The sequence below is a fragment of the Triturus cristatus genome, chromosome 8, assembly GCF_964204655.1.
Source record: "Triturus cristatus chromosome 8, aTriCri1.1, whole genome shotgun sequence".
Lineage (NCBI taxonomy): Eukaryota > Metazoa > Chordata > Amphibia > Caudata > Salamandridae > Triturus > Triturus cristatus.
This window is the reverse complement of record NC_140591.1, coordinates 439,601,934-439,626,529: the sequence shown is the minus strand read 5'-3', so window position 1 is coordinate 439,626,529 and position 24,596 is coordinate 439,601,934. Positions and strand designations below refer to the sequence as shown.

The following is a 24,596-nucleotide window of genomic DNA, read 5'->3' as shown; positions in this document are numbered from 1 at the left end:
AAAGAAACATCTGAGCCAAAAGTCTGAAACCTTGCCCACTGACTTATAAAGTACCCCTGTAAGAAAAAAGAATTCTCAAATACCCATTGTGGTATGAAACCTGTTTTACGATATAAATGTTTCAACTAAAAAGGTATGTGTTTGTATGTGCATATGTTTTCGTGAAGGTGGGCACTTGTATTCTGCACATGTTAAAGTTATGTAACTAACAAATACTAATACCTTTTTTCTGACTTTGCTATATTTTTTTAATGTCGTTGATATTTCTATCAGTAATATTTTACACTTGTAATGCTGAGAGTTCAAAGGCCTATGAGAGCGAGTTAGGTAGCACAGAATACAAAGAGCAGCAGATAAGTCTGGATAAACTGTCATTTCATGAATACTGATGGTGACGGCATACACAAATGTAGATTACATTACATGTCAACAGTTAAGTAAGCAGTCATGTGTTCAATTTACATTAGAGTGGGGAAAAATTCACTTGCATCAACTGGTGTGCATGAATGCCTGTTGGTAGAGAGTTCATGTAGTGTGTGTCAAGAAGGTGGAAGTACTGGAATTTGAGAGTAGAATGTTGCCATGGGTCAGTTTTCTGTGATTACGTTTATAACATGCACTCAGAAAATCTACTACTCCGAGATGCTGAACATGCTGTGAATACATTTTTGACGTAAAGGAGACAATGGCTTCAGAAAAAGTTGATCTTATGCATTTTAAGAAAAACTATTGCAGATGGAGTTTGTCAGGTTTATGCAAATCCAATAACAGATATCTAGGCAGCAAAGCATATTTCTCATCTATTTATAATTTTGGAGGCAGGAACTGTCAACATTTTGAGAATAGATCAATTGGGCTGCATGGTGCAAATTTAGTTTATTTTTTCTGGGACTAAGGAGAAATCTGAAGCAGGTAGTCATCGAGTCAAAAACTTTATTGCACTGCACTAAATTAAAATATCAGTTATTTTACACAGCTTAAATTAAAGGGCATGCAATCCACAAAAGCATCAACTCATACGTGTAATCACCCAACTCTAAATATACTAAATAGTTTCAACGAAAACATTCTCTAGTTGGAGGTTAAATGGTAGGCAAGTGTCTTAAATGTGATTCCGGTTTTACTTTAAGTCAAACAATCCCCACTGAGCAACTGGGCAAGAGTTTGGGATGTCCTCACCCTTAAATTGTGAAAGACAGGCACATTTTGGACCCTTGGCAGAATCAAAAGTTATCAGCTGAACTACTTGTCCATTCCTTCCAGCTCTCTGTTCCCTGTCCTGATGTGTGTGCCAGCCTACCTCAGTTTCCTCGCCTGTCTCTCTGTGTTGTACTTTTACAAAGTCATATGCATCAAACTGCTTCTCTTAGTTGTTCAAAATATTATCCCGGTGAAAGAATTTTATGAAACAAGAAATGGCAATAAAAGAAAGTAACTTTTTGTGAGAGTGAGCCCAAACAGAAAAAAAAAAATCAAGATATAAAGTTACAGGAGAGTAAAGGCAGGAGCGTATGGGGTGATAAGAGGTTAAGAGCAAGATTACTTTGAACATAATACACATTTTGTTGTTTAAGGTAAACAAGACTTCTTGCAAGGAGGATACCTCTGCTCGCCTAAATGCACACCCCTCCCCTTGTGACTGTAAGATCACACAGTAGCACTTGTATTGCTACAACATGAACTTCAAAAACAGCGCAATGTAATGTTACCTGGTGGTAAGTCCTGGATGTAATTCCTTCGGATGTTCAATTCTCTCAAAGATTTGAGCCGTCCTATCTGCCTTGGTAAAAGTGTAATTTCATTGCAGCTGACGTCCTATATTCAACAACATAAAAAATTATGAGTATCTTCAACATCTTTAGCAATCATATTTAAAAAAAACTCTTTCAATCAGAAGAATCTCTTTGACTTGATATAATGAATATCTAACTCACCACAATTAATTACATTCAGCCCCTGTGCTGTGAAACAAATGAAACCTAAGGGGGCGCTAATAGAGTTCCCAGGTGTTGAGAAGCAGCCGGGCAAATGTGTGAAGGAAGGTTTAGTCTGTGCACTGGGATTGGGAAGAGTAGCTGACATCCAGAGCAGGAGATAGTTTGGTCACTATGTTCAGACCATATAGTGGTTCAATAAATAAGTCCCGACTACTTCAATAAAGCAAAAGGCGTACATTACAAAAACCTACACGCTGCTTTGAGGCACTATGACTGTGGACTAAGCCTTTTACCTGCTGTAACAAAAATGAAAGTCAGGCATGTCCATTGGTCTGTAATACTCTAGGATGATCTGATCAATGATCAATGTGCCATTGGTTTTATTGCTTTCGAATGGAGGAGATATTTAGCCCCTCAAAATCATGTATTTATCCAGGTCCCAAAGCGCACATAAGGGCAGAAAAACAGTTGAGCAGGAAGCACCTAACAATACTTAAATTCTTGCTGGGAATCAACTCTCCTCCTTCAGGAGCTGCTAGGGAGTGGAGACTCATCACCTATCTTTAGCTGGAATAGTGAATTATTAATATTAATGTGTTGTGTACAGCTCTGAATATTGCACTCATGCCCTTCCTAAGCTCTATAAATAAAATATGTTACCATTAACCAGTTTACTGTCCTCAATGTGCCCACCACAAAAGAATGGAGAGCTGAATCCACCTTGCCTGGGATTTATATTTGTGACCTTCATAAATTTGCCTTCACCAGTGATGAACATTATGCTTATTAAAACCCCTTGAAACCTCTCCCCGCAATCATATCAGCAGACAGACTGGCCAGCTCTTGCCCTGCGAGTTGATGCAGGCTTCTAATGAAAGCCAGTCTAAAGGTTTAAGGATGTGCTTTCCAGCAATGATATAATAATGCCTGGTCTCAGATTTTACCCATATGATTCTTTTATTAGCTATTCTGATAAGTTAGAGGAGGCAGTTGTTTATGGTCTTAACACAAAGCTTCTATGAATCTAGAATGGTGAACCAAAATTCAAGGTACTGTCCTGATGATGGCCCTGTCCAATGTTGGAGGGTTGTGCCCTCTCGATTGGTCAACGTCGGTAAGGAATAAATGTCCGACCTTTTGCTGATGTTTATCACGTGCTTGGTTTTTATTTATATTTCCATAGATAAAGTGCAGACAGAAATATTGAAAAGAAAAGCCGACACGTGTTTCGCCCTAGTGGCCCATTGGCCGTGGGCTTTTGAAAGTAAAGTGCTTCGTCTCTGCGGTTCCGGGACCACAGAGACGAAGCACTTTACTTTCAGAGGAATAGGAAGACTAATTGTTATTACAAACCTCTGCCTTTATAAAGCCCACGGCCAATGGGCCACTGGGGCGAAACACGTGTCGGCTTTTCTATTCACTATTTCTGTCTGCACTTTATCTATGAAAATATAAATAAAAACCAAGCACGTGATAAACATCAGCAAAACGTCTGACATTTATTCCTTACCGATGTTGACCAATCGAGAGGGCACAACCCTCCATCTCTCTTCACACTCAACTCTACAATGGCTCTTGGGTGTAGCCATTTACGAGAAATGTGCCACAACTAAATTGGGCTCTGACAATTGTAGCACTAAAAGTACAGAATTTTCCACCCAAACAGTAACCTGTCCAATGTTGGCCTAGGAGTGTCAACATTGATATATGGGCACCACCAAACCCAAAAACAGGATGATTGCATTTACGTATTTGAATACCTGTACTGTCAGCTTTTGATGTTGTGCATTAGGGTTTTTTTGTTTTTTTTTTAATCAGAATTATTGCGCTCTGCAGAGTATCACTGTTTGCATCACTTTCGCACTTTGCAGGTGATACTGTTGATATGTCACAGTTCCTTCAATAATGTTAAAACATACTGAAACACAGGAGCCTCTAATTATATCATTGCATTTCTTCAAACAGGTCTCACTGTGCAATTGCTGAAACCATTTCTGATATAGAATATATGAATATGCTTTTTTCGAAACAGCAGGTAAAAGGTTCCATTAGGAACTTCGTCCTGATGTACCAGGCGGTCTCACTGCAAAATGCCCATTCGTAGAATGTCACCATCCTCTCCCTGCCTCATTTACAGGTATGAGGCATGTTATGCCCCTGCATTGGACAGTGACTGCAGGGATGGAGGTCTGTGATCGACCCATCTACGAATATGCATCACAACAAGTGGTAAATGGGAGTTGGGCATCGAGGAAACTATGCCGCATTTGACCCAATATTACTGCTAGTTATTTCACATTCAGGTCTGTTTAACTCATAATTGGAAGATGCTGGGGTAGTAATGTTCAGAGTCAGTAAATGTATCTGCTGTAATCCGGGTCGGACTGGCCTACAGGGCAATCAAGCAGTGCCCAATGGGCTAGTCTGACAGGTCAGTGTGTGGGACGCTTTTTTGTCTGTTTATGGGCCCGTTTTATGGTATGCTGGGCCCATTTTTACTGTTGTTTGCCCTGATATTAAAACAAGCATTGCCTACAGCAAGTGCAAATCCATATCTTGCAAAGCACTTATACAGTGTGTCTTACGAGTTCACAGCTGACCCTTCTTGCAAACTTGGGCCACTTTTTTAGCTTTCTTTTTCACTAATGGGGGCCACTTTTATTTTGGTGCCCGGGCCTATTTTCTGCCCTAGTCCGACCCTGGTTGTAATACAGGTGTGGCGCAGCAGCCAGAACGCCAGACTCCAGAGCGCGGGGTTCATGGTTCGATCCCTGGCGGCAGCTCAGCTCAGCACCATGTGACTCTGTGCAATAGCTCACTTAATCTCCCCAACAGCCCTCAGCGCATTGAAACCCGTGATCTGTTAATAACTCCCCCACATCACTCAACACGTAATCGGGCCCTACATTGGAGCGAAGTGACAAACATGGTGAAGGAAAGGCAACAAAAACGAATAGGTCCTCTCGAGTATAAAGTGGGACCAATATTCTCAGCTAAGGAACTAAATCTGTTTTTGCTGCTCCTTGTAATCAAACACGAGCTCTGCCTGCAAGCCCTGATCCACTTCACTCTGAAAAGGGGCTTCACAGCGTGGGTTTCGCCTGAGAGATTCAGAGATGTTTCTTGGCCTAGTTACAGTGCAGGCAGAATTTGATGTTCCCTTGAAAACCTTTGATGTCTGAAGCCTTCTCGAGCTCCCAATCTGCTTAACTTGTCTCTGCACCATGGGCTGTCGTCAGAAAGTGTCAGGAAACCCTTTAATCCTGTAAAAGACTATGAAATAAAACAGTCATGGAGAATGAACTGCACAGAAACCTACCAATTCCATCAACTGCTGTAACTGGTCTAGCTCTTCTGGAAGGCAACCTAGTTTATTGTTACTTGCAATTAAGACTTTTAGAGGAAGTCCACACAGGCACGCTGGCAAGGATGAAAGCTGATTTCGACTGTAAAAGAAGAAAAAAAACAAATGTAAGAAAAACGTACGTGTGCAGGGAATCATAGTTCATTTTAATGTATCTCAAAACGAATTCAAATAAAATTGAGATAACGCATTTCTCTAAGAGAAGAGTAATGTAGAGCAAGGAATGATGTACGTTTCTGTTAGCCAAATGTTCTCATAAAGAAGGAAACTGAAGGGGTTTGGCATATATATATGCATTACATTGAAATACAAGTATATTTTTATGAATTCATTACTCAAAGCAAATCATTCCAATCAGTGCGGTAATTCTTTTTCGGGTGTAAATGGGACATTTTTTGGCAAATCAGGATTACAACTTGTGGTGTAATATCGAATTGATAACATTCCCCACATCATTTTGCAAGGAAAATCCGCTACATTCTTTCTGAGTTTCATAACCTGTAAAGGGGAAACATGACACTACTGCGTTATCCCTCCTGCCAACTTGAGGAAGTCGGAATGATGCGGTAATGCCAAACAAAGAAGAGCCCCCTTAAGTTTCGTTACACCACTGACCAGAGGTAATTTTTTTATGCGGTGCTACTGCATCGTTTTAGCACCGACCTCTCAACAGGAACGTAGGCGCTCATTACAAGTTCTCTGCTAACTCCGTGGGGTGATATCGGAGCCTGAAATAATGGTTCCAGCAGGTATCTCTCCCTGTGAGTTAACAAGGATTACGAACTATTCTCACCGGAATGGGGATTAACATGAGGGTCCCGGAATACCAGTTTACATTTCACCTTTGCCCCCATCCAGGGGAATAACAGATCCAAATCCACACGCATTTAAGACCCGTTTGGTGCAGGTGGTAAATGTTGTGGGACCTTTGTTTGGTCTTGGTGGTTTGGAAGGAGTGGGGGGGGACAGAGACTGAGCTTTTTCTGCTCCCTCTGTGTTGGGGCAGGGGCAGTGCTTAATTTGTAAAATATTAAGTGCCAGGGCTCTGACCAGGAGGTCAATGCAGCTTGTACCACCCATCGCCCCTGTCCTCACTGCCAAAACAACTACTAACCCTCTCTCTCGCATGTAAATGGGACAGTAAAGATTATTCCAGGTCCCCAAAGGTAAAGGAATGGCTGGGGGAGGCAGGTATTATTCATTTTTTTAATGTATATTGTTTCTCTAAACAGCTGATATACTGCTCCTCTCCAAATTACATGAGCAGCGCCACCTTGTGGCAGACTGCCCTAAGTGTGGTGTTGACAATCAGGTGCCGGGGCTCAGCACGGGAAAGCTCCGGCTCAAAGTAAGCACTGGGCAGGGGGGGTCCAGCTGCAAGAAGCCCCCGCAGCTCCACAGAAGTTTCAGGTCCGGTGTCGATGGACCTGGTATTATCGGGTCAGGAGTTTGAGGGCCTGGTAATTCTGGGGCCAAAACACTGAAGTATTCTCCCGGGTAAACTCTTCCAAACAACTAATAATGAGGGCGTTGGCTCTTTCCGATTTTAATAATAATAATAATAATAATAATAATAGTATTTGTAGAGCGCTTGGTTGCTCTAACGGGGGCGTTTCCACGCCAGAGAGTGTCCTGTCGGGGCTCTGCCAGCCATACTTGATAAGAGGGGAGAGACTTGAAATACAGGCTAAGAGGGAAAAGAGCAAGTCACATCATGGCAAGAATACCCAGAAGTCTTGGAAATTTCATCAGCATCAGAGTACTCGGACTCCAAGGGCAAAAGGATAGACGTAACGCGCCAGGGAAAACTGGAAGTTTTGAAAATGTCATCAACACTGGAACAATTAAATAGAGACAATCAACTCACGCACATGGAGATTACAACGAATCCACACACGGAGGGTGGAATTAACCGGCATGATCTGTCCCTGTCCCTGGCCCAGCTACAAAGCTTATCAGTTATTAAAAGTTTCACCTTCAACCAAAGTTCGCCCTTGATGCAAGAGGAACGGAGAGAGAACAACTCCCTGGGTGAACAGAATCTGCTTCACACCATGGCCGAAACAAAATGTACACCCTACAATGGATGCCATAGCCAAAATTCCCTGTTATCCTCAATAAACTCCACATTAACAACGGCCATTAATGCTCTCACTTGGCAAACACAGAAATTGGAACTACAAATGGACACAATGCAGGCGCTTGCAACAGCTATGATTAATATTGAAGCTAAAATTGATGTTCTAGCCGAAAAACTGAGGCTGCAACCAATGCTTGTGTCTTCCAATTGTGGAGAAGCTCAGCTCATTACCAGAAGTCCTAACATCTACTGTTACAGAACTAAAGCAAAGAAAACAGGACATCATAGCCCAGTCTCATCAAAGAATAACCAAAAGATCTTTAAAAGATGGCAAACAAAAAAGAATGAATAATTCTGTGGATGTGGCTAGCTCCTCCAATGTGACACCACAAACTAACAGAAATAAGGGGGGCAAATCATCTCGTGGGTAATACTTGTCTAGTAGAATCTATCTTGACGCTCACAAATACACAAGACAGCAAACAAGCTTTGCGCACGTATATAGCCCCACTATCTTTGCAGTCTGCACCAATGTGTAGCCAAAACACAGCTACTCATGAGGAAACCGCAACAGGCAAGACCCTGCACGGCAATGCCGGTGGGGTTACTAACTTGAAGCATACCACAGAACCCTGTAAAACCCTCTCCAGAAGGGCAAAGAAATGCTTGAAAAAACACGCTAAAAACACAAAACAACAAAACAGAGTAAAGGAATTATTGTCGGGCCGAGAGAACCTCATGACACTCAGAGCCAAAAAATAAACGCCAAAAAGGCTCTAATACAAAGGAACCCGGAACCACAGACATTTTTCCTGATCTTCCAAAATGAAAGCCAGACAAAAAATAAACTTGCACCCAAATTATTCATAACCCTGACCACCGAGGAAAGACCGGCTAAAATTACAGCCGAACAACCACTGCAAGAATTAAAAATGACTTCGCAAATAATCACCAAAGATAGCCACCCTAAGAAGCAGCACCAAGAAAGTCAGCACCAAACTTGGTAAGTGGCTCCAGAGGGAGGAACGATAGCAACCACATTATTGAACAATAATGAGCCTCGGGGGTCTCAAGACGTTAATAACGACTCGGGAGCAATGGCAATAACTGCACAAAGCCGGGCAACACATTCCTCTGCCACCAGTCAAATGCCTCAAGAGCATGGGGATGCGGAGAATACCATCATAATCTTAACACCAGAATATACCTCACGGGGAACCTCAGACATTTTAAATAGGTCCAACATTTTACAAATCCTAAAACAAATCCCAGAGCTCTCCTCTATTGTGACGGAAGATCTCGACCAAGTTCAATTTAAAACGCTGGGCAATAATACATCAAGAGAATCAACCATACTAAAATGGAACAATGGCTCCATTCCACAAAAAATCATGAATGAGAGACACAGATCTATTCGCGAACTGGGGTATTAATGTTCACATGCCTAAAGAGGAGAAATACCCATTCATGCTAAAAAGTGGATTTCATCCTAAATTAACATAGAGCCCACGGAAGTCTATCTTAAGAGGGACAAACTACGTTGCTCGTACCACAACATTTTCCAACTTAAGAAGACACTTCTCACCTAACTCAAGTCAAATAAGGCGAACGTGCTCCTAGCACACAAGGAAATGGCCACTCCAGCAATGAATTGAGCAAACCCCTGAAAGTAATCTCCTGGAACGTTTATGGGCTAAAATCCACACTACATAACAAGGAAGCATTTGAATTTCTACAGTCTGGGGACCTGTTATGCCTTCAAGAAACCTGGCTGCTTGTCCCAGAGGTGATATCTCAGCAGCCAGCAAAAAAATACAATATATTCGGAAGACCTTCGGGGGCTTTATCGATATACACGCGTATCAGTAGTAACATAAAAACAAAACCCCTACTCAAAACGGATATGGCTCAAGCCGTTTTATTGCAAGGTATGAAATTGAATGGATGTCCAATAAAGGTTGTACTCTTGAACATCTATTTTAACAGCACAGAGTCTCCCAGACACAGTGATATGAGGGCGCTAATGGATACGCTCGAAGAACTACTAAGTAGCCAGCCAAACTGTGGAATCATTATGGCTGGTGATTTTAACACCCAAAATCTTGGAATGGCATCAGATGAAGCACTGCCCACGGATAGGGCAGGAACGGTAATTAATTCATTCTTAAAAACGTATAGATTGAAATCAACACAAATGAGTCACCGGCCGGCAGCAGCCATGATCGAAGATCAAATTAACGATTTATTATATCTTTGTGTGTAATCTTTTGCACGGACAGGTGTTGGAATTTCAAAAGTCTTTTATACAGAGGAGCGATCATCTCCCACTGGCCTTTGCTATCACTCTACAAGCGATTAGGCTCCAGCCCACTGCCCTCGTGGGCCACACAAATGGGGAAGAAATCTATGCTTTACCGAGGAGACTAAAGTGGAATAAAATAGATACATCAGTCCTAAGTAGGTGGAAAAGCGACTGACCCAAAAAAGCCAAAGAATTTACAAGCGGCAATATCCCTGAGAATTGGATTAAACTGGCGACTGAGGTATATCGTCGTTTCATAGGTAAACAAAGAAGGCATCCCCCAACACCTAGAGAAAGGCCTTGCTGCCAACCCCAACCTCGGTGCAAATAAGTGGAGCAAAGCAAGAGGCTACTTAGAATAGCCTTATGCACTCACAAGCGAGGGGGAAGAAATGAAACATCAAAAGCTACTTTTAGCAAGGAAAACACACAGGAAAAATGTATGGGATCACAAAAGAAAACAACAAGACTCTGAGTGGCAGTATGTCTTCACTTTGCTGACTCCAAGCAAACAAGCGGAATTCTGGTCGTATATTAACAGGCTCTCAGGGCACGGCCATGATCGACGCAACGTGGTCGCTAGTGGCACATGGATAACCCATCTAACCACATTATACTGTGGAGCCCCCAACCCGCCATCATCGGGCACGCAAAGGCTCCCCACAACCATGGGTTGGCCTGACACTTCTCCTACACCCATAGAAGAGAGATCTGGACTTTCTGTGGCAGGGAAATCGCCAACCACTGAGGAAACATCTGAAGCTTTGGCTCCAGGGAATCGTGTGATGGCAATCTTAAAAAATATCAGAAAAGATGGGGCACCAAGCCCTAATGGCCTACCAGGCCATCTTTTTAAAGAAGATTGTGACTTCTGGGGAACCGTACTTACACCACTTCATCAGTACTGTCTGACAAATTCAACAGTCCCAGAGACTTGGAAAGGCTCCTTGCTGCAACCTGTTCACAAAAAGGGAGACACTGGGGAGCCATTGAATTACAGGCTTATTGCCCTTTTGGACATTGAGGCAAAAGGATACACCAGCCTTCTCCTGCAAGACCTGCAGGATTGGGCTAATGAAAATGAAATTCTACCTGCGTACCAAACCGGCTTTAGGCCAGGAGCATCCACAACGGACAATATTCTAGCTCTCGCCTACTTAATAGAACAGTCCGTGCAGAAAAAGTCGCCTCCTCTCTTCGCATGTTTTGTGGATTACTCTGCAGCCTTTGATGGAGTCAATCGGAGTCTGTTGTGGCGAAAACTGCAAGACTGGGGGATACCGGCGGGCCTGTTGAAAGCTATAATCAGTCTCAACACAGGAACTTGGGTACGGGTAAAAACCGCTACGAACTCAGCCACTAAAAAGATAACAACAGACAGAGGTTTAAAGCAAGGCTGCGTATTGGCTCCTCTGCTTTTTAATTTATATACGGCAGACCTCAGAAAAATTATATCTAACGCTAACCTTTTACCCCCTAAAATCAGCCCAAATAGATGATCTTTAATGCAGTACGCAGACAACATGGTGTTATTGGACCACACAAAAGTAGGCATGCAAAGATTACTGGATGCATTAAACATTTACAACAATAATAACGAATTATGAGCGAATGCAGGAAAGACAAAGGTAGTGATATTTGGAAAATACACCAACAAACTCAGACAACAATGGAGACTGGGTAATTTAAAAATAGCAACAGCGACCAAATACAACTACTTGGGGGTGTGGCTGATGAGCAACGGGAACCCACAGCACATACTGCTTCAGTTGAAACAAAAGCCAAAGCAGTGACGTTTGCCCTGTGCAAACTGTATTCCAAGTTAAGCAACCCGTCGACCAAACCAATCAGAAAGGTTATAAATGCCAAACTGCTTCCGTCAATCACATATGGTGAGAGAGCATTCCCAGCGGCTTTCATTAATATTATGGAACATGTCAATTATCGAGCATGTAAGCACATTTTTTAGATTCCCGCTTACGCCCGAAATACTCTGGTGCGATTGGAATTTGGGCTGAACAAACAGAGCTACGAGCATTGGGCCTCAATGATGGTGTTCCATTGAGGGGTTTGTGCAGCCCTCCCGCACACTATGAAGTCAATTTTAAAGATAATTTTTATGAAACAAAATAATTCGTGGAGTGAAGGCCTGCACACCGCCTCCAATGAATTGCACCTCGATACAACCAAACTGCAGGATCTTATCCACCAGCCTGGCATCCTAAAGTCTATACTGAAAAAACAAGTTAGATCATTATCAAAAGAAGAGGACATGAAGGAACTGAATTTTTCCATTAGCAATATTGGGATACTTGTAAGTTTCTATTTAGACCGACTACAGCAGCCATATCTTGACACTGCGTTAAATAAGTCGATTCTAAAGCAAATTTTTACAGTGAGACTTATGGTTTTGCAATTAAAGACCTCAACAGGCGCTGGAATGCCTTAGCGGCAATAACAACTTGTAGACTTTGCCACCAACACGAGGAATCCTTGGTCCTTCTGGAATCTATATGTCATTGTTTGTTATACGCACAACGCACTTTAATGAAACCTCTGTTCTTAAAACATGGGGTGCGGACCTGTACTGATGCTATGAAACTTCTTTTTAATATGGAGACTCCAATGGAATTGGCAAAGTTTGCATATAAGGCTTAAGAACTCTTAAGCAAAGCCGCACACATCACACTTTTTTAAAATGAAACTGCTTGGCATGAAGAATCCATGCTTTGTTTAGGATTGTAAACTGTGCTGGACGAGCTGAGTGTGGTCAGCGAACTTGCAGGGGGGGGGGGGCGCTTGGCGCAGTTCTTCCCGGCATGGGTGTCCCTCACAAGTGATGCTTGGGTGCTGCAGACGGTGCAGGGCTTCCAGTTGGAGTTTCATGGCCGTCCATGTCAGCTATATAGCCCCCGTCCCATTACTTGCACTTTATTGAAATGGAATCGCCTAGTATACCTAGTACTCGGTTTGTACATGCCATTGTCGGACTCATGCACTTTACAATAATATTGAACACCATACTTAAAATATGGTTTGAAAATCTTTAAGATTGTCACAAATGCACTTTGATAACTCGGAGACTCCAACGCGCTCCGTAAGATCTGCAAAGTTTGCACACAAGGGGAAGGATCCTTCAGTACTGAATTGATTTATTGGTTTAATACCAGTTCTTCATTGATTGTATCTGTTTTTATTCGCCGTTTGTAAAAATCATTTTATTTTGTTTTAGTATATACAATACATCAAATTTGCTAGGCATGTCCCAATTGTAACAAAGTAAGTAAGTCCTGGGAAGATTTTATTTGAATCTTTTGTAACAATTTTTGTTAATTGACACAATCAAACTATTCATTCATTCATTCATTCACAAGACTAACCTGCAACTTTCTACAGGCTAAGCCTCACTTTAGAGAGAGCACAGTTGCCAATGCCGTTCATATGAAACGGACTGAAAGAGACATGTTTTCAATATTTTTAGAAAATTGTTTCCAAAAAATCAGACCGGAGATAAAATGGTAACATGTTCCACAATCCCGAGGCTCAAAAACCAAAAGGGGCAGCCACCCATCCGGGTTCTTCTCACCATGGGGACCATCGCCAACCTGGCACTGGTAGACCTGAGTACCTTTGGCCAGGCCGAATTTGTGGGTGCATTGCCACCTAGTAATGGAACCCCGACTTGTTTCAAAAGCAGGATTGTGCATGTATGTGTGCACCAATTGTTGTACACTCATTTCCTTTAGTGATATATGCAACCTCCACAGCTCCCTCTTCCAAAGGAGGAGGTCGTTGGTTTGCTCTTTTTAGCCAATGGCTGAGTGGGCTAATGGAAGGGCATTGATAATGAGAAAAGGTCTATGATCAAACAGTTACAGTTATGATGAACTTATCAAATCTCTCTAATGTCCCTGCTCTTTCCCATTCTCAACTTTGTTTGTACATTCTAAAGCACTTGAAAGGAGAAGGAGAAAGCTCTACTGCGCAGATTCGGTTTTAGCAAAGAGATTGTGCAGAACTTCCTGACAATACGGACTATTGAGATGAAAAGAGCGTAAGGTCCACAGAATGCATGTTGCCATGCTGCCCAGCTGTCTGGCAGATGTCATACACGTGTATGACAGGTAAGGGGCACATGCTGGTGGAGTATGCTTACACTGGTTCACTACCGTGTTGATTTTGGCAGTGGGACATACAGGGTGTGACTCATCTGACAATGGTGGCCTTAGCAGTCTTTCAGCTGGGTTGATTGCCTCCAAAAGCCGCAGAAAATTGTCCAGTAGAGCACTGGCCCATGATTCTTTTCAGGCATCGAAGCAGAGCGAGTCTTATGTCAAGTTATACATCTCCTCAGTCAAGCAAGCATGTGGAAGTAGGTAGAATGTCTGGAGGATTCACAACATTGCTGGGACAAAGGTGAAGTGAGTTCTCTGGACCACCTTGTTACAGGGCATTCTGGCCTTTATTCCCCAAACACAAATGGCGTTGAACTAAATGATATTATGGCCACATGAATGTATGTCTTCCATGTGAAGTCATTCATGTCTCCTAAGGTCAATGGGTCAAATGGTTTATGCATCAATGTGTTTATTGGATTAAACTGTTGCACTCTGTATCTTTTGATTGCCTCTTTGCTCAGGGCTAAGGGAGTCTCTGGCTTCTTCCTATATGCTCGAGTGGGCACTAACCAAGTCTCCCATGTGTCAAACTATACACTAACTCTGTTCACATGATGAAAGAGAGACATAAGATCCCCCCCTCCCCCCATGGCATAGAGCAAGTGCCAGTTGAGTTTTTTGACAGGACTCAGTTGAAGATTTACAAACACTACCCCTTGTACTGAGATCTAGTAAAATGCACTCTGGATGCCACCAGGATGTCTCAGAAAAGCAAAGGTGAGCACAGACTAGTTCTTCAGGAACTATGCACTCAAATTGAGATGTGGCATAGGGAGGGGTATAGTGCTCTCCCAAAACTTAGGCAGTCTCTATTTTGGGGAGTCAGATGTGGGTTCCCAAATCGATAGAGTAGGTTTGAAAATGGAAATCGATGAGGCCAAGCTACAACCTGTAGGACATCGGAGCATTCAGGGATGTACCTCTCATCTATAGCAGAAGCAAATAGGATTATTTTGCAGAAAGGCATACAGGAACACCCCTATGCAATCCATCATGAGACTATCCAAGCCTTCTACCTATCCATTAGTCAAATTCATCAAATCTGGTAATGAAGATGTGGTAATCAACGGGGGGGGGGGGGTAAAGGGATTTGTCACCAATAAAAGGCTTAGGAGGATCTTCCATTATAGCGCTTCCTGGTGGATCTCCCATATCTAGCTCAGACAGTCTGCAACCATTGGTATTAGGTCCATCGAATCATACTGAGTATAGGGGTTAACCACGTGATGTTTTCCCAACCAAGGGATGCACGGATTAGTTAAGTCAGACATTGCAAACCATTGATTGTTTAAAGCCGGAGCGATGCAGCACAAATTCCCTGCCTGAGAAGAAGAAAAGGAAGGAGAAGCATTAAGCAGAATTAAGGAAAAGCATTAAAAAGAATTAAACAATCCACAAAGGTATTAGACTGGAATCCATGTAACAAATCACTAATGTGAGAGAAGACGTTTTTGAGCCAAACAGTTTGGTTGAATGCATAGATATGTGCACAGTAGCAGTGACAAAGCTTTTCTTAAACAGTTTTGAAGCAATTCCCTTCCCACCCCTAGGTGCCAGGGTATTAACAAATTTGAGAATGGGAAGTAATCTAAACTAAATTTGTTAATACTTGGAAAGCTTACTTTATCTCTTGAAAAGGTAAAACGCCAGGAATATTTGATTTTGAAATAAATCTACACTTTTAATTTGAAGCACATTTGGTTAGTTTGCAGCTTGTGCGAAAAAAATGCACTGATTCACACATCTGTGGAAATAAAGCACATGCTTTAACTCTATAGTAATTATTTGATTTTACCACGAAAACCATGTAAGGAAGTAACCCTTGAAGACTACAGGTTTTTCAATTATGGGCTGCCATCCCTGTTCCAGCACTGGTTTAAAAAGTGTGCCTGTGATACACTATCCATATGTGTGAATGCTAGATTCTGAATCCAGTTATTCACTGTTATTATGCAATAACAATCAAAGAAAGCATTGTCAATGCATCGGTTTCGCCTATGTGACGAATAAAAAGCCGTTTTCATCAATCATCGTCTGGGAGAAGGAAAGAGTTCCCTGACAAATAACATGGGAGTGGAGATGATGTGGCACAGTGGCAAGAGCTGCTGACTTGAGAACTGGGGATGCCTGTTTGAGTCTCTGCGGCGCAACATCCTGTGATTCTATGCATATCAAGTAATCTCTCCGGGGGATAAATTGTTAAATAAATATCCTGCAAGAGTAAAAAGCAAATAGAGGCAAAACTTTATGAAAGAATAGTTCCACCAAAGCGGATATTAACAGTATTTCAGCTATGGGAAACTGATAAGAGAAGCAGATGAGGAACAAGCATTGGTAAATGCAGGAAAATATTCTACAGCCAATAGAAATGGAGGAAACGTAAGTAGCACGCACAGGAACCAATGAGAAGACAGGAAAGAGAGGCAGCGGGATTTAAGTCACTTAAGTTTATATTAAAAACAATAGCTTTCTCAAGCACAGCGCAAGCGCTGTGCAGGCGAAACCTAAAAATATTCGAGGAGCGTCTCAATTCCCTGTTGTGAAAGAACTGGGTTTCCAGAGACTGGCGTGAAATGGCAGAATGATGGCTTATGGTCACATCAACTTTCCTCCACATCACTCAGGTCTTCACAAACCTGAGGGAGGCAGGAGAAAGTTGCCAGTCATTAGTCTCTGCAACTGGACACATTTTCTATCAGCTGCATGTCTGCACAGACAATTTGCTGTCAGGGGAATTCCAAATCTCACAGATCTGGCGCTGAGTGGGCGGTTTGCTGATCACTTTAAGCTTGCACAACTCAACAATAAAATATAGTTTTAGTTCATCGAGCTTCAAATATCATGAGGACTGGGGCATCCCCACTCTCATTTCTCCCTAGGGTGCATTTAGTAGCGCTGGCTGTCATGACAGAGCTTCACCTTGCGGGGTCCCATGATCCAGGGACATCGATTCCTGTTCTTTCAGATACTGCCTCTCCCAGCCACCACTGTGAAGAGGGTGGAAGCACAATGAATAGATTGACAGCACTTAGCTTTTCAAGGGGGATGCCCCTTCTGTACATTTTTCTCAGATCACATTGGTCCTGCTGGGAGTCTGCACTCCTGGAAAGCTTAGAGAAGGAAGTCCTGCATATGAGAGTCCAGCAACTCTAATTCCAAAGTCTTTTGATGGCAACATGCATGTGTTCTCTATCCTATATTTTTAATGAATTCACTAGGCTTTCCCATTTCAGTGTTTATTATTTGTGGATTTCAGTGGTGTTTTTACAGCGATTTTCAAACGTTATTTTCAAAAGAAAGAAATTGAATATTACGTCACTTTTAGCATGTAAAATCAAATCATTCATAATAACACTTAAAACTTTAACCCCTTCCATGCGGGGCGGATTCCCCCGCGGTGCTGGCCGCTGCTTGCGCGGGCGTGGTCATGACGGAACGGTTCCGTCATGAGCACAGCTCAACCGACGCTCATGACGGAACCGTTCCGTCATGAGCGTCGAAGGGGTTAAAATGACCTTATTTGTCACAACACAGTGCATGGTGTAGTGGCGAGTTATAGTTAGTGTTGTCTGGATAGCAAGCTGAAAAGAGTGTGTAGCAAGGTCCGCTACTTATAATAATTTGAAGATGATGGATAAATTGTAAATGAAAGTTATAATTATAACGTTATAATTTTTAAAGTCTGTGTGGCTCAAACTTAGTTGTTATAGGGGAAATAAGTTTTCCTAACTAGAACTAAGCTTTAACCTTTGGTTTTTCATTGAATTTCAATTAGTACAGTCCTGTTTCAGAAATGGAGAGTTGTTATGTGGAGAGTGGTACAGTACAGTGGAAGAGAGTGTTGTAAAGTCTATTGTCAGAGTGGAGAACTGTAGATTGGAATAGAGTGGAGTAGAGTGAAGTAGAGTAGTATATCGTACAGTGAAGTAAAGCATTATGTAGTGTAGTGGCATGGTGGCTCACATAGTGGAGTCAAGTATCGTAGACTAGAGCAGCCAGTTGTACAGTGGAATGGCATGTTGAGCAGTAGAGTAGGGTTTCGACTGATAGAGTGGCATAGAGTGTTTTAGGGAGGAGGAGATTGAAGTAGAGTGCCAGAGTGAAGTATCGTCAAGTGGAGTGTCACAGAGTACAGTGGGGTATACCTTCAGAGTGGAGTACTGTATCATAAAGTGGAGTGGCGTATCGTAGAGAGAAGTTGAGTAGTGTGTGTTGTCGGGTGTCATACAGAGCAGCACAGTGGCGCAGAGTGGTGGGGCATAGAGTGAAGAAGAGTGTCAGAGTGTCTTAGAGTGTAGTATATTGTTGTAGAGTGGGGTTGCATACAGTGGAGTAGAATGTCGAACAGTGGAGCGGCATAGAGCGGAGTATAGTACAGTAGCCTAGAGCGGGATAAAGTGGAGTAGAGTGGAGTATAGTGGCGTGGAGTGCAGCAGAGTGGAGTGGCATAGCATACAGTTGAGTAAAGTCTCATAAATTGGAGTAGCGTGTTGTACTGTAGAGTGTAGTTGGGTGTCGTACCATATTTAAAAGTGATGTAGACTACAGTAGACTGGCATACAGTCTAGTTGATTTTTGTAGAGGGGAGTGGTGTAGTAGTAGTAATGAACTTTATTCCGTAACCGAGTACCAACAAAGTGCACATGTACAAAAACATTACAAAAGATATATCATAAAACCATTTTAGGACATGTCACAGCACAATGTATTAAAAAACATCACTGTTCAAAAAATCATTTTCCTAAGCCATTACTAATGTGCAAAATGAAAGCAGAAGTCAAAAATCTGTGTGCACATCAAGCAATAAATACATAAAAAATGCATGAGAACTATCTTCCAGCTATATATAAATATATATATAAAATCGATATTGATAGAATAAAAAAGTCATATAAAAATTTGGCCTAGTCGCTTGAGGGGCCTTGAGCCATTGACTAGTTACTGATCTCAAAGGCCAAGTCGAAAACGGATATAAAGACTTTTTGCTAGAGGGGAGAAGATGAAATCTAAAAAATCCTCGTAACGAGAAAACGGCTTAATATCTTAAAATCTGTTTGTTAATTTACCAAATAAACGGTTATTTAAGTGAATATCTTGAATGTAAGTCCAATAACTAGATTTTGAGATATTAAAGTCGGCCTTACACATTCTTTCTGAGTTAATCCATAACCTTGTCAGTCCCAACTTGTTAAACCAGTCGAAGACAAATTTGACCCAGGGTATTGATTTGGCACCTCTTATACACAGCAATTCAACATGGCAATCTCTGAATTCCTTCAGCTAGGGAGTGACCCATAATCGAATCCAGTAAACAAGTGGTCTAAGGGCGGCCAAATCTGCAATTCTTTTGAGTCCCAAATCTTAAAACAATGGAATTAGTGGTGTACTACTGGGGACAGAGACCAGCCTTCTGGCAAATCCATTTTCTGTAGCAGTGAGTTGAGAAACATCAGTGCATCCCAAGATCTCCGCTCCATATAGGGCCACCCCTTGTGCTTTGCCGCGATAGGCTTCCAGGGCTGGCGATACTGCACAGGAACTTGTTTGCCTATGCAGCCTACTAATAGCATTTGCTCTGTGCTCTAGTAGTAGTGTACTTTTCTTTAACTGATCATTCCACTTTATACTCCCCACTACCTTAACTCCTAAGTAATCCAAGCGTCTCACCCTCTCAAGTACTTCTCCCCCAGTCTGTATCATTGAATTTTTGACCACTCCCTTGCCAAATACCATGTTTTTGGTTTTGTTGGTATTGGAGTGGTGTACAGTACAGTGTTGTAGAGGGGATTGACCTACAGTGTTATAGAGTACAATGGCAGAGGGGCGTGGAGTGGCATACAGTGGAGTACTGTTTCAGAGTTGGTTGGAGTAAAGGGGGGGGGTGAAGTGACATACAAAGAGCTGTGTCCAGTGTTGTATAGTGAACTCTAGTATCACAGAGTAGAGTGGAGTAAAGTGTTGTACAGTGGCATACAGTATACTACGGTGTGGTACAGTTGAGTGAAGGGGTATAGACAGGAGGAGAGTGGAATACAATGTAGTAGAATGTTGTAGAGTTGAGATGCATGGAGTACAGTAGCATGTGAAACGGTGGAGCTCCTTAGTGTGGACTGTTGAATAGTAGCGTAGAGTGAGGTAAAGTCTTGTACAGTGGAGTAGAGTTGAGAGGTGTAACGTAGTGTTGAGTAAAATATAGTAGAGTGTACTGGTGTATCGTAGAGTGGCGTGGAGTGTACTGGCATAGTGTAGGAAGTAAACTGTTTTAGATTGCAGTGGGGTCTCGTACAGTAACGTCAACTGTTGTGTTGTATAGAAAAGAGTGCGGTACATTGGAGTGTATGGGCATCGCATGGAGTATAGAGTTGGACAGTGAAGTGTATGGGGATAGAGTGGAGAAGAATGTCGTAGAGTCCCATGAAGTATGGTGAACTTTCATAGAGTGGAGGAAAGTGTCATACAATGGAGCGGCATACAGTGGAGTGGCGTACGCTGTAGTGGCATAGAGTAAATTACAATAAAGTGGAGTACATACAGTGGAATAGCGTACAGTGGAATACTATGTAGAGGAGTGTAGAAGATAGGAGTGGCATAGGGTGGAATAGCGCAGAGTGGAGTGGTGTACAGTGGAGTGGGGTAGAGTAGGGTACAGTGGATTAGCATAAAGCGTGGTGGCAGACATTGAAGTGGCATAGCAGAGAGTCAAGGAAACTTATACATTGGAGTCCCATACAGTAGAGTGGAGTGCTGTGTTGAACAGTGCTGAAAACTGTAAAGTGGAGAAGAGTGTTGTACAACAGAGCGTAGAGGCATAGAGTTGAGTGCAAATTTGGGAAGAAGACTGCACGGGGATAGAGTGGAGCAGAGTCCAGTAGAGTCACATAGAGTGTACTACAGTTTTGTACAGTGGAGTTATATAGAGTGGAGGAGAGTACACTGGAGTGGTGTAGAGTGGAGTAGCATTCATCTGAGTGCCATAAAATGGAAGAGCGAAGAATGGAGTAGCGTAGATGGGAGTGGCATACAGTGGAGTGGCGTAGAGTGTAATAACGTATAGTGTAGTAGCGCACAGTGGAGTGGTGTAAAGAATAATAGAATATAATGTAGTAGCATACACTGGAGTGGCGTGCAGTGAAGTGGTGTAGACTGGAGTATTGTGGGGTGGGTAGAGAGTAATAGCATATAGTGGAGTGGTGTACAGTGGAGCACAAAACAGTAGAGGGGCAAAGATTGAAGTTTTGTACAGTGTAATTGCATAGAGTGGAGTGGCGTAGAGTGGAGTACAGTTAAGTGGTGTAGAGTAGAATAGCATAGACTGGAATATCATCGAGTAGACTAGCGTAAAGTGGTGTGGAGTGGAGTGGAGTACCCTGGAGGGGCATACAGTGGAGTAACGTATAGTGGAGTGGCATGTAGTGGAGTAGAGTAGAGTGGAGTGGTGTACAGTAGAGTGGCGTAGACTGGAATAGTGTATAGTGAAGTAGCGTACAGTGCAGTGCTGCTCAGTTAAGTGGAGTAGACTGGAGTGGCGTACACTGGAATAGGGTAGAGTGTAAAATCATACAGTGGAGTAGCATACAGATGAGTGGTGTGCAATGCAATAGCTTTGAATAGAGTGGAGTAGCATACAGTGGAATAGCAGAGTGAAGAGGCATACAGTAGAATGGCGTAAAGTGAAATAGCATATACTGGAGTAGGGTATAGCAGAGTGGCATACAGTGCACAGTGTAGAGTAGAGTGGCGTAGAGGGGAGTGTTGTAAAGTGAAGTGGTGTAGAGTGTAATAGTGTATATTGGAGTAGTGTACAGTGGAGTGGCATAAAATGGAGTGGTGTAGACTGGAGTGGGATACAGTGGTGTGGAGTCCAGTGTAATAGCCTACAGTGAAGTGGTGTAAAGTCGAGTGGCGTCCAATTGAATAGCGTAGAATGAAGTGTCTGAGTGGCGTGCCATGCACTGGATTGGCATAGTGTGGAGAGGCGTACAGTGGAGTATCATACAGTGACATAACAGTGCAGTGGCATACAGTGGAACTGAGTAGAGTGGAGTGGCGTACAGTATAATAGTGTAGAGTGGAATACCGTATAGCTTGGTACCGCCTTGGTACCACAAGCCAATAATAGAGCTAGGCATTAGTTATATTTTGGGCCATGGTATACCACGATAGGTTTGCAGCATACCATGGTACATGGCGATAAGTCAGTACATAATTGGGCAATGGCTGTTTTAGAGAATGAAAATGCAGCCATATTGTTTTTAATACACTTTGACTGTGTTCAGTGTTAGGGCCTTACATATAGGTAAGTAGCAAGTCCCTATCTATTACCACTTTACTAAAGTTGCAGTAGGTAGGGAAATGTATTAACTTTTTAAAAAAGTATTTTTAAGTTTACGACCATCTTCCGCTGTAGTTTCACAAAAGTTTGTGACATTTCACAAAAGGGCTGTGTTGACAAATATCACTAAGTTTAGATGTCTTATATCTTAAAAAAACACTTACCCTACTTAACTGCAGCCCCCAAACAGCATCATCTCTGCACCATTTGTATAATCCTACCAAATTTCATGTAAATCCATTCAGTCGTTCTCGCACTATGTCAAATGCAATAGTCCATGGAAAATGAATTGTTGGAAAACTCATTTTGGGACCCTCTTTTATCTTTGCACCCTCTTAATGATTCACCACAAAGATTTGCATCATCTGAAAATTTAGAAAATGCTATAGGTCTGGAAAGTTTTGTGGTGGTTCGTCAAATGAGTGGGAAGTTATTAGGGAGCTAATATTTGAGGAATTCCTATCTTTGGGAATACTAACTATAAAGACGGAGTCACAATCAGATTTAATGTGATTTCCTTCTTTTTATCTATTGTATATGTTATGCATTTGTTTATTGGTTTGCATATTCATGTGACCATAAATGTGTCTTTTAGTTGTTCGTGTCGTTCTGAAACTTTATAAATGCAGTCTATTTTATTTTTTGGGTTTCCTTGCTACTTTTAGTAGAATTTTATTAGATATGAAACCCAAAGTGAATGCTAATCATTGTTGTTATAAAAATTAAGATTAAAAATGTTTCTCTTAATTATCATGTCCTCTACATATTAGTTTGTGTGGCTCCCTGCTAGGTCATTTTTTTATTTTGTTGCACAGGGGTGCATAAGGAAGATGTTTTTGGTTTGGCCTGTTGAGCAAGTTATATTTTGTAAGCTAGAGAGCATGCAAAGAAACCTTATGTAGATTAAGAAGTATTCTATTAATTTTGTATTTATTTATAGGTTTCCATTAGCATGTGACCATAAATGGGTCTTTCAGTTGTTCATGTAGTAAATCTGAAACTTTACATATGCAGTTTACTTTATTTTTCAGGCTTCTGTGCTACTCTTAGTAGTATTGTGTTTCAACATATAACTAAGTGGTTGGCCTTAATGACTTCTTAACCACTTCATACCATCACTTGCAATGGCAAAAAGAATCATCTCCATAGACTAATGTACATTGCTGTGAAATGTCATCACAATCCGTTCAGCGGTAATGAGACTATGTGAAATATAAAAGTCTATATAAAATGCATTGGATTTTAAGCACGTTTTGGGAACCCCCCTTTTTTGTATGAATTATGTAATTTCAGATGTCATCAGTGATGTCAATTAAGTAATTGAACATGTCATGGGTTATATTACATTTGAAGGTAAAAGCAGTGCATGGTGAGTTTGCGGGTTATAGGAACTCTTGAACGCAAGTTATAGTGAATTCAATGAACTGAATATTTTGCAAGAGAGCCACTTACCCCGGCTTGATGCCCAGGAGATGGCATTGCTTCAAGGGGATTTAGGGGTAGCTGAGGTTGATGACGCAATTAAGGCCCTGCCCTCAGGCAAGGCAGCGGGCGAGGATACTCTCCCACTTCAGTTTAACAAAACGTTTAGGGACCTTTTGGGACCCGAGTTTATTGACTTAATCGCGTATATTACAAAGGGGGGGAAGCCCCTGTTCTGGAGTGCGACTAACATAGTGGTGTTTCCCAAGAAGGGAAAACCGCTTGAAGAAAGAAGTTCATACCGCCCAATCTCATTGATCAATTCTGATGCTAAAATGTTCTAACTATTGGCAAAACGTTTGGCCCCTCTCATTCATGGTTTAGTTTCTGATAAACAACATGGGTTTGTTCCCGAGATACTTCGGCTCATGTTAATACTGCTATTGCAGCCTTCGACTTATCTGGTAAATTAAAAAAACATATTGTGATGATCATGCTGGATGCCGAGACGGCCTTCGAGAGAGTAGCATGGGATGCACTTTGGTCTACTATGTCAGCGTTTGGACTTGGTAGCCAGTTTAACTCCTTGGTACAGAAATTATATAAGAACCCAGTAGCTAAAGTCAAGCTGAACAGCATTTCAACATATTTCCCAGTCCGAAGGGCACACAGCAGGGTTGCCCACTTTCCCCGTTATTATTTGCCTTATACATCGATCCTTTTATAAGACACCTCTTGCGGAATGTGGGGATTCTCCCAGTAAGCTTAAGTGGTAGAGAACTCAAGCATACTGCATATGCGGATGACATCGCCGTCTTCTCTGTCAATCCAGTAGATGCTATAGCTTGTATTACAGAAGAGGCAGAGCTTGTTGGCTCCTTCTATGGTGGGTACAAGCTAAACTTGGCTAATACTCAGACAGTCCTTAATTATCAACCAGATACCTCATTAACATCTTTAGGGGTCACAGATACCGCCACA

The 24,596-nt window shown here is 42.1% G+C and overlaps 1 protein-coding gene across 3 annotated transcripts in view; it reads right to left on the bottom strand.

Moving 5' to 3' along the window:
- LRCH1 (leucine rich repeats and calponin homology domain containing 1) overlaps positions 1-24,596 on the bottom strand; it is a 633,328-nt gene that overhangs the window by 344,185 nt on the left and 264,547 nt on the right. For all 3 annotated transcript variants that reach the window (XM_085621846.1, XM_085621844.1, XM_085621845.1), the window contains exons 3-4: positions 5,257-5,383; positions 1,710-1,815 (exon numbers count right to left, since the gene is read on the bottom strand). In XM_085621846.1, the coding sequence (XP_085477972.1) occupies positions 1,710-1,815; positions 5,257-5,383 (233 nt within the window). The remainder of the gene's footprint in view (positions 1-1,709; positions 1,816-5,256; positions 5,384-24,596) is intronic.